Source organism: Carlito syrichta, unplaced genomic scaffold, assembly GCF_000164805.1.
Source record: "Carlito syrichta isolate Samal-C Ts95f unplaced genomic scaffold, Tarsius_syrichta-2.0.1 Scaffold316857, whole genome shotgun sequence".
NCBI classification, from domain to species: Eukaryota; Metazoa; Chordata; class Mammalia; order Primates; family Tarsiidae; genus Carlito; species Carlito syrichta.
The window spans coordinates 213,260-223,301 of NW_007260953.1; the positions used below are offsets into that span (position 1 = coordinate 213,260).

The following is a 10,042-nucleotide window of genomic DNA, read 5'->3' on the forward strand; positions in this document are numbered from 1 at the left end:
TCCACTCACCTCAGCCTCCCAAAGGCGCGGGATTACAGCCTGAGCCACCAAGCCCGGCTAGGATTTCTTAAATTAAGACCAGCCTGGGCAATGTGGTGAGACTTCTCTCTACAAAAAAGCCAAAAAATTAGACAGGTATGGTGACATGTACCTGTGGTTCCAGCTACTTAGGAGGCTGAGGCAGAAGGATTGCCTGAACCTAGGTCAAGACTAAAATGAAGCTGTGACCATGCCGCTGCATTCTAGCTTAGGGAACAGAGTAAGACTTCGACTCAAAACAAACTCAAGAGAATTTAGATACTCCTCTACCCTCCAAAAAAAACCCTGTTTTTTGTTACATCAACCCTTAAGAACTAGCTGAGTTTATTTTATTTTATTTATTTATTTTTTGAGTTGGAGTCTCACTCTGTCGCCCAGACTGGAGTGCAGTGGCTGCTCCCGGCCACCACAGCCTTGACCTGCTGGGCTCTGGCGATCCTTCAGCCTCAGCCTTCCATGTAGCTGGAACTACAGGTGCGTGCTACCATACCCGGCTAATTTTTGATTTATTGTGGAGATGAGGTCTCGCCAAGTTGCCTAGGCGGGTCTCGAACCTGCGGGCTCAGGCAATCCACTCACCTCAGCCTCCCAAAGGCGCGGGATTACAGGCTGAGCCACCGAGCCCAGCTAGAACTAGCTGATTTCATACTATTCTAAGATGTTTGAATCTGTTACTTCACTGAGCCACTTTTAGTGTTATCTTGAAATATTAAGAACTTCTATGAATAGACTTTAAAAAGTTATGAAAATATACTTATTTATTAATTGGAAAAGCTTGTGGATTTGCGTATACATTAAACAAAATTTAAAAAGGCCAGGCATTATGGCTCATGGATTTTAATCCTAGCACTTTAGGAGACTGAGGTGAGAGGATTACTTGAGCCCAGGAGTTTGAGACCAACCTAGACAATATAGGAAGACCTCATCTCTACAAACTCCTCTAGTACCAACTACTTGGGAGGCTGAGGCGGAAGAATCACCTGAGCCCAGGAGGTCAAGGCTATGGTGAGCCATGGTCATGCTACCATATTCCAGCCTGGGCGACAGAGTGAGACCCTGACTCAGAAAAAGAGAAAAGATTGTTGACCTTTGCAGTTAGGGCAATGTGTGTGACTCATACCATTTACCCATAAGAATGGTAAGATAGAATATGTGCTAAGTTACTCTTTTTTCTTCCCAGCTGGAGTCGAGATGGTCATAAACTCGTGAGTGCTTCTACTGATAACATAGTGTCACAATGGGATGTTCTTTCAGGCGACTGCGACCAGAGGTTTCGATTCCCTTCGCCCATCTTAAAAGTCCAATATCATCCACGAGATCAGTATGTTGAATCCAAGCTATTCCTTTTCTGGGTTGGGGTCTAATTCCATATGGATTAGTTCTGGGCCCATGAAAACTTTAGTTTATGATTTTAAGAGGCAAACACACATCTCATTAAATCCCTATAAAATAATCTTTCTATCTAGGTTGGCTCCACTGAACACATTTTTTTTTTTTTTTGAGTTGGAGTCTCACTCTATCGCCCAGACTGGAGTGCAGTGGACACTCCCAGCCACCACAGCCTCGACCGGTGATCCTTCCGCCTCAGCCTTCCAAGTAGCTGGAACTACCGGCACGCGCTACCACGCCCGGCTAATTTTTGATTTATTGTAGAGATGAGGTCTCGCCAAGTTGCCCAGGCGGGTCTCGAACTTGCGGGCTCAGGCAGTCCACTCACCTCAGCCTCCCAAAGGCGCAGGATTACAGGCTGAGCCACCGAGCCCAGCTCACTGAACACATTTTAAGGAAAGTGTTATTGTAGTATATAATTAAAAACTGGCCAATATCAAGACTGTGGAAATGGGCAAAGGTGGGAATGAGTATAATAATTGGGCCTTGACTTGGGGGTTTCCCCACCTTGATTATTTGGATTGTTTTAGTAGAGAGAAGCAGTTCAATATTAAAACTATATTTAAAAGAAAGAGTTACCTGCCATTTTGTTACCCAGGTATAACTATTTTCATTTCTCTGAGTTCTCTTTTAGTCATGCTCTCTTTAAAGTATGTTATATAGTACCTCATAGCTCGATGCATATGAAATATATATTCATTTTTATGTAGTTGTAATCAGTGTTTTGCTTTTTTTACTTTATTTCTTGTTTTACTATTTTGTAACATCTTCCTATTTCTTGTTAATGATTACATTTTAATTTTGTCAAGGTAGGGTCCCATGATTTTATTCAGTCTTTTCCCTGTTAGTAGACATGTGGATTTTTTCCTTTTCAAATTTGCTTGGGCTGACAGAGTTGATGATGGTTGTGGACAGGGATCAGGGAGAAGGACAGGGAATCAGCATCCTGACATCAAAGCAATAGCCAATGTACTGTTCATATTTTTAAACAGGAACAAGGTTCTCGTGTGTCCCATGAAATCTGCTCCTGTCATGTTGACCCTTTCAGATTCCAAACATGTTGTTCTGCCGGTAGACGATGATTCCGATTTGAACGTGGTGGCATCTTTTGATAGGCGAGGGGAATATATTTATACAGGAAATGCAAAAGGCAAGGTAAGCCTAGATGTTGGTAAATAAGGATCAGGCATCTTGTGCGTTGGTTCATTACATGTTTACTTATTTTACTTCTTCTGAAATTTGTTTTACATCTAGACTAAGCACAGCTCCTGCCTGTAGCAAATGTATTCTAATTTTCTCTGATGTCTTTTTTTTTTGAGTTGGAGTCTCACTCAGTCGCCCAGACTGGAGTGCAGTGGCCGCTCCTGGCCACTGCAGCCTCAGCTTGCTGGGCTCCAGCGATCCTTCTGCCTCAGCCTTACAAGTAGCTGGAACTACAGGCGCGTGCTACCACGCCCGGCTAATTTTTTTTATTTTTATTGTAGAGATGAGGTCTCACCAAGTTGCCTAGGCGGGTCTCAAACCCGCGGGCTCAGGCAATTCACTCACCTCGGCCACCCAAGATGCGGGATTACAGGCTGAGCCACCGAGCCCGGCCTCTCTGATGTCTTAATAATGATTTCTCTTCTTTGGATTTAGAGTGGTCAGAGATTATTTGACCTAGAAAAGACTGGAAGGGCCTTTATTAGATGCTAGTAATGAAGGGTCATTACTAAATTGTAAAAATTAAAACTCATGTTATCTTTTTTTTTTATAAATGCAACATACAAACTTTATTTAACAAAAGTAATAGGTAAAGTCAAACAGGCACTTATATTAAGAGAAAAACTGACTAGAAGAAAATAGTCTTAAACACCTTGTGGTAACCTACTTGCAGTTGCATTTAACTGAGGTCTGTTGGCTGTGAAGAATACTGCTCATGCACAGGTATGGATGAACAATTTGTACATTTTTCAAGTATTCACTGAATACTACCGTATATACACATATACATTAAATTTGAACAAGATTTGGCGATCCCCAGATATCCTTCATTTTTGTTGCTCTTTTGGAAGAGGTCGTCTAAAGAGAAGAATATGCAGGTCTGGCTCATGAATCATGTAGTGAACCCAGCCCAGACTCTGTTGGATACCCAATCTCCTCCACTCTTCTTCAGATATCAGATGGGTTTTGGGTACTTGTTTGGAAAGTTCTCTGGGTACCATGACATGCCGGTACTCATAGTGCTCTTCGAAGTACTTGTCCGAGTAGTAGATCTGCTTGTGGGCTATCCTCAAAGTCATGTTATCAACTAGAACACTGCTGATAAAAATGTCTTAATAAATGTTTTATAAAATACTGTATAATTCAGGCCAGCTTAACTTATAGTACTGAGACTTTATTATCTTTCTTTTTTCTATTTTATTAAACTTCTGATCCAGCCTTTTGGAATGTGTAGGCCATTTTGCCTGGGATACATTGTAGACGGTACGAGGAGGACCCTCCAAAAAAACCCTCAGAATTTATTTATAAAAAATTTTGTATTTATTCTTACATGTTTAAATTTCAATCACCTTCAAAGTACTCTCAGTTTGATATAGTACATCTATCGAGATGCTTTTTCCACTGCTCAAAACTGTTTTTGAACTTGTAAATTTTGATACTTTTTCTTTTTCTTTTTTTTTTTTGAGTTGGAGTCTCACTCTGTCACCCCGACTGGAGTGCAGTGGCTGCTCCCAGCCACTGAAACCTCAAGCTGCTGGGCTCCGGCGATCCTTCTGCCTCAGCCTTCCAAGTAGCTGGAACTAGAGGCATGCACTACCACGCCCGGCTAATTTTTGATTTATTGTAGAGATGAGGTCTCGCCAAGTTGCCCAGGCGGGTCTCGCGCGCGCAGGCTCAGGCAATCCACTCACCGTGGCCTCCCAAAGTGCTGGGATTACAGGCTGAGCCACCGAGCCTGGCCAATTTTGATACCTTTTAGTGCTTCTGCCTTTTTGTTTCACCTGTTCCACATCAGCAAAATATTTTCCTTTGAGGACTTTTTTTCATCTGGGGAAACAATAAAAAGTCTCTTGGGGAGAGATTGGGTGAATAGGGAGGGTGGGGCACAGGGGTCATACTGTTTTTGGTCAAAAACTGCTGAAGACTCAATGTGAGCAGGTTTTTCATGTAAATTACCCATCATGAAATGGGCAAATGTGTTGAAAGACTCAAAACAACAAAAAAATCATGACTCACGCCTATAATCCCAGCACTTTGGAAGACCAAGGTAAGTGACTGCCTGAGCCCATCGGTTCGAGATCAGCCTGGTCAACTTGGCAGGACTTCATCTCTACAATAAATAAAAAAACTAGCCAGGCATGATGACACATTCCTGTAGTTCCAGCTACTTGGAAGGCTGAGGCAGAATGATCACCTGACCCCAGCAGATCTAGGCTGTGGTGGCCGGGAGCGTGCCACTGCCCTCTAGCCTGGGCAACAGAGTGAGACTCCAACTCAAAAAAAAAAAAAAAAAATCATTGAAACTAAATGCAGCCTCTCACAGTAATGCTAGCTGATACACTAATGCTGCTGAATTCCTAGAACACTTTCCTGTACTACCAGGGCTCTACCCTCCAAAAAAATAATTGTTTTTTTTGAGGTTCCCCCTCATAGTCTGGAATAAGAAGTCAGGTTAGAGGAACTTTAAAGTGCTTTTCCGGTTTATAGTTAGAGTAGTTCAGTTAGGCAGTTTGATTCTTTTTTTTTTTTTTTGCACTTGGATACATGGACACAGTATAATTTCATGGCTATTTTAGAAAGGCAGTTTTAAAATACACGTAACATAAAATTTATCATTTCTACCAGCTAACTTTTTTTTTTTTTTTTTTTTTTGAGTTAGAGTCTCACTCTGTCACCCAGACTGGAGCGCAGTGGCCGCTCCCGGCCACCGCAGCCTCGACCTGCTGGTCTCCGGTGATCCTTCCGCCTCAGCCTTCCAAGTAGCCGGAATTACAGGCATTCTACCAGCTAACTTTTTGATTTATTGTAGAGACTGCCAAGTTGCCTAGGCAGGTCTTGAACCCGTGGGCTCAGGCAATCCACTCACCTCAGCCTCCCAAAGCACGGGATTACAGGCTGAGCCACCAAGCCCGGCCCATTTCTACCATTTTTAACTGTACAGTTGAGTAGTATCAAAGTATATTCACATTGCTGTACAGCTGTCACCCAGCACCATCCATCTTTATAACTCTTTTCATGTAAAACTGAAATTCTGTACCCAATAAACTATAATTTCCCATTTCCTGCTCTCCCCATCCCCTAGCAATCACATTCTACCCTCTGTATGAATTTGGCCTATTCTAGGTACCTCTTATAAGTGGAATCATACATATTTGCCCTTTTGTGACTATCTGATTTCACTTAATATAATGTCCTCACATTTCATTTGTGTTGTAGCATGTGTCAGAATTTTCCTCCTTTTTCAAGGCTCAGTAATATTCTGTTACTTGTTTATATGTACATCTGTCAGTGGATACTTCAGATGTTTCTACTTTTTGACTATTGTGAAAATGCTAAACATCATATCTTAAGAATAAATTGTTAAGACCTCATCCTTTATTTGAAGAAGCAAAGCAGCAATACCAGTTAATCTGGTTACATAAGTGGAAAGAGACATTGCATTTTTACTCAGACTCTACCCAACTTTAGAAACAGAATCCAGATCTAATTAGTTATCAGAGCACTTACTTTATACTTTTTCCCTCCTTTAAACTTTAGATTTTGGTCTTAAAAACAGATTCTCAGGATCTTGTTGCTTCCTTCAGAGTAACAACTGGAACTAGCAATACCACAGCCATTAAGTCAATTGAGTTTGCCCGGAAGGGGAGGTGAGTGAGATCTTGTCTTTTTAGAAACAGCTTTAAAAGTGGGTAGAATGCAAAAATATATCAAGTTAGCAGGTTTTGTGTATATAAAGCTTTTTTAAAAGGTTTTCTTAAAGTTGTTAGAAACTTTCAATATTTGGTTTTTGAGTTCAAAGATTTCTTTTTTAAAAAAATTAATTAATTAATTAATTAATTAATTTTGAGTTGGAGTCTCACTCTCTCACCCAGTCTGGAGTGCAGCGGCACGCTCTCGGCCACTGCAGCCTCGCCTGCTGGGCTCCGGCGATCCTTCCGCCTCAGCCTTCCAAGTAGCTGGAACTACAGGCGCGCACTACTATGCCCAGCTAATTTTTTGATTTATTGTAGAGAGGAGATCTCACTGAGTTGTCCAGGTGGGTCTCAAACCCGTGGGCTCAGGCAGTCCACTCACCTCAGCCTCCCAAGGCGTGGGATTACAGGCTGAGTCACCGAGCCCGGCCAAAAATTTCTTATAGCGGTTACATTTTCCTTATCTGGAGGGTATCAGACAATTTCTTTGCAAAAAAACTAAGTGAATGGTCAGTGCTTAGAACCAAAGTGCCTGGCACATAGTAAACACTGGGTAAATACTATATTATTCTAATTAGAACTGGTGTTGTAAACGCTACATAGTAACTGAACATGCATTTATAAAAAATCTATTTACCTTTTTAATTTCAGATGTTTTTCTTTTTTTTTGAGTTGGAGTCTCACTCTGTCACCCAGACTGGAGTGCAGTGGCCGCTCCCAGCCACCGCAGCCTCGACTTGCTGGACTCCGGAGATCCTTCCACCTCAGCCTTCCAAGTAGCTGGAACTACAGGCATGTGCTACCACACCTGGCTAATTTTTTGATTTATTGTAGAGATGAGGTCTCACCAAGTTGCCCAGATGGGTCACGAATCAGATGTTTTTATGATGTTTAGTTACCTAGTTAGAAGTAGGTAATATTAATAGAAACAAGAAGAAACAGGTTGTCATTAAGAGGTAATAGTCAGGGTGCCTGAATGAAACGTAATTGTACACCTAACCCTTAACTGTACCCCACAAAATCATAATAAAAAATATTGATTAAAAAAAAAAGAGAGATAATAGTCAGCTGGGCTCAGTGGCTCAGTCCGTAATCCCGCGCCTTGGGAGGCTGAGGTGAGTGGATTTCCTGAGCCCGCGGGTTTGAGACCCGCCTGGGCAACTTTGTGAGACCTCATCTCTACAATAAATCAAAAAATTAACTGGGTGTGGTAGCGCGCACCTGTAATTCCAGCTACATGGAAGGCTGAGGCAGAAGGGTCACTGGAGCCCAGCAGGTCAAGGTTATGGTGGCCGGGAGTGTGCCACTGCATTCCAGTCTGGGCAGCAGAGTGAGACTCCGACTCAAAAAAAAAAAAAAAAAAAAAAGGTAATAGTCATCCTATTTTGAATACCAATACATAATTTAGGGCAGGGGTCTCCAATCCGGGCCACAGCTGTTACCTGTTAGGCACTTAGCTGCACAGCAGGAAGTGAGCAGCAAGAACAAGCAAAGCCTCATCTGTATTTACAGCTGCTCCCCATTGCTGACATTACCACTAATCTGAAGGGGAGCCAAGGTGGTGATGCTAGTGCTGGGGTGTGGCTACAAATACAGATTAACTTTAGTGGTGAGATTTGACCCCTCCCCCTCATTTGTGGAAAAATTGTCTTCCATGAATCTGGTCTCTGATGACAGACAGGGGTTGGGACCTCTAACTTAGAGGACATTCATGTCCAAAATTCTCTTGAATTAAGAAAAGGTTATGGGCTGGGCATGGTGGCTCAGTTTATAATCCCTGTACCTTGAGGGGCTGAGGCGAGAGGATTGCCTGAGCCCGGGGGTTCGAGACCTGCCTGGGCAACTTGGTGAGACCTCATCTCTACAATACATCACAAAAACTAGCTGGGTGTGGTGGCGTGTGTTTGTAGTTCCAGCTACCTGGATGGTTGAGGTGGAAGGATCGCCTAAGCCCAGCAGGTCGAGGCTGCAGTGGCCATGAGCGTGCCCCAGCTTGGGTGACAGGAGTGAGACTCCAACTCAAAAAAGAAAAGAAAAGGTTATAGTCAGTGAAGTCTGTAAGAAAGTGATGAAGTAACTTATGTTTTAGACAGATTTCTAAAATTTTCAATATTGTTACCATACAAATTTGGACCTTTTAAAATGGCATATTTAGTTTATTAACTTACTAAGAAGATCATATTATATATAAAACAGACTAGATAAATGAAGTATTTGTATTCATTTAACTATAAGAAAGCTTGTGAATTTAGCATTCAGTTTAGAGGTCTTAGAACTTAGTTAATACTGATAGTTTGTACATTTTGGGTTCAAGGATTCACAGGAAGTATAAAACATGCTTAACTTCAAATTATATTTTAGTTTGGAAAGTGACAAGTATATATAAATATTCTATTCTATTAGATCTTTACTCAATTTCTCCCCAATTTATTGAGTAACTGGTAGTAATAGAAATCATTAACAGGAAGAGATTTCTGACCTCTTATGTTGGTATTTTTATCCTTTCTATAGTTGCTTTTTAATTAACACAGCAGATCGGATAATCAGAGTTTATGATGGCAGAGAAATCTTAACTTGTGGAAGAGATGGAGAACCCGAACCCATGCAAAAATTGCAGGACTTGGTGAATAGGTATGTATCACCACCTAGAATATGTGGTAATTCATGACTTGGGCTCAGTCTCCAGTTCTCCTTGGTACTTTCTTTGTCTTTTAGGACCCCATGGAAGAAATGTTGTTTCTCTGGGGACGGGGAATATATAGTGGCAGGTTCCGCCCGGCAGCATGCCCTGTACATCTGGGAGAAGAGCATTGGCAACCTGGTGAAGATTCTCCATGGAACGAGAGGAGAGCTCCTCTTGGATGTAGCTGTGAGTAGAGTAGGAATGCTATTGTTGGTCACATAATCAGAAGATCGTGACTCTATTCTTATTACCTATTTTCTTTATTAACATTTAGTGGCATCCTGTTCGACCCATCATAGCATCCATTTCTAGTGGAGTGGTATCTATCTGGGCCCAAAATCAAGTAGTAAGTATTTTTCTAGTTTATTTGCTTTGAAACTAGATATCCTTTCTTTTTATCAAGGAACCTTATACATAGTAAGCTAAAAATTACCTTATTTCTTTTGCATCATTTCTTGGAACCTCATGAAATAGGTTCAGTGCATCTAGTTTTAACTTGTTTGATGAGAAGTTCTTGGTCCCAAGCTGGTTTACTAGCTTTGTTTTCAGGGAGAGAGTTTGGTATACTTTCTCTTACTTTTTTTTGTTATTTGAGATATATTTTTCTTGATTTATTGTAGAGATGAGGTCTCACTGAGTTGCCGAGGCTGGTCTCGAACCCACGGGCTCCCAAAGTGCTGGGATTACAGGCTGAGCAACCGAGCCCAGCCTGAGATGTATTTTTCTTTTGCTTTTCTTATTTTCAGTTCTGTTTTTGTTTTACATCTTGGTTTTATTTTGAACACCTTTAAACTAAATTGTAATTAGTGTACTTGTAAGAACATTTATCATTTTACCTCAAAATTCTTAAAAAGATTGACGATGGCCGGGCTCGGTGGTTCAGCCTGTAATCCCGCACCTTTGGGAGGCTGAGGTGAGTGGATTGCCTGAGCCCGCGTGTTCCAGACCCGCCTGGGCAGCGAGACCTCATCTCTACAATAAATCAAAAAATCAGCTGGGCATGGTAATGCATGCCTGTAATTCTGGATAATTGGAA

General features: G+C 41.6%; 2 protein-coding genes across 5 annotated transcripts in view; one reads left to right on the forward strand and one right to left on the reverse strand.

Annotated features, from left to right (window-relative positions):
• Nucleotides 1-10,042, forward strand: part of RBBP5 (RB binding protein 5, histone lysine methyltransferase complex subunit) — a 53,049-nt gene that overhangs the window by 27,478 nt on the left and 15,529 nt on the right. For all 4 annotated transcript variants that reach the window (XM_008074675.2, XM_008074676.2, XM_021707366.1 and 1 more), the window contains 6 exons: nucleotides 1,220-1,360; nucleotides 2,421-2,583; nucleotides 6,169-6,278; nucleotides 8,835-8,954; nucleotides 9,039-9,192; nucleotides 9,281-9,352. In XM_008074675.2, coding sequence (XP_008072866.1) covers nucleotides 1,220-1,360; nucleotides 2,421-2,583; nucleotides 6,169-6,278; nucleotides 8,835-8,954; nucleotides 9,039-9,192; nucleotides 9,281-9,352 — 760 coding nt within the window. The remainder of the gene's footprint in view (nucleotides 1-1,219; nucleotides 1,361-2,420; nucleotides 2,584-6,168; nucleotides 6,279-8,834; nucleotides 8,955-9,038; nucleotides 9,193-9,280; nucleotides 9,353-10,042) is intronic.
• Nucleotides 3,459-3,710, reverse strand: LOC110594638 (cyclin-dependent kinases regulatory subunit 2). The gene has a single exon (XM_021707367.1). The coding sequence runs from the start codon at nucleotides 3,708-3,710 to the stop codon at nucleotides 3,459-3,461; it is 252 nt and encodes an 83-aa protein (XP_021563042.1).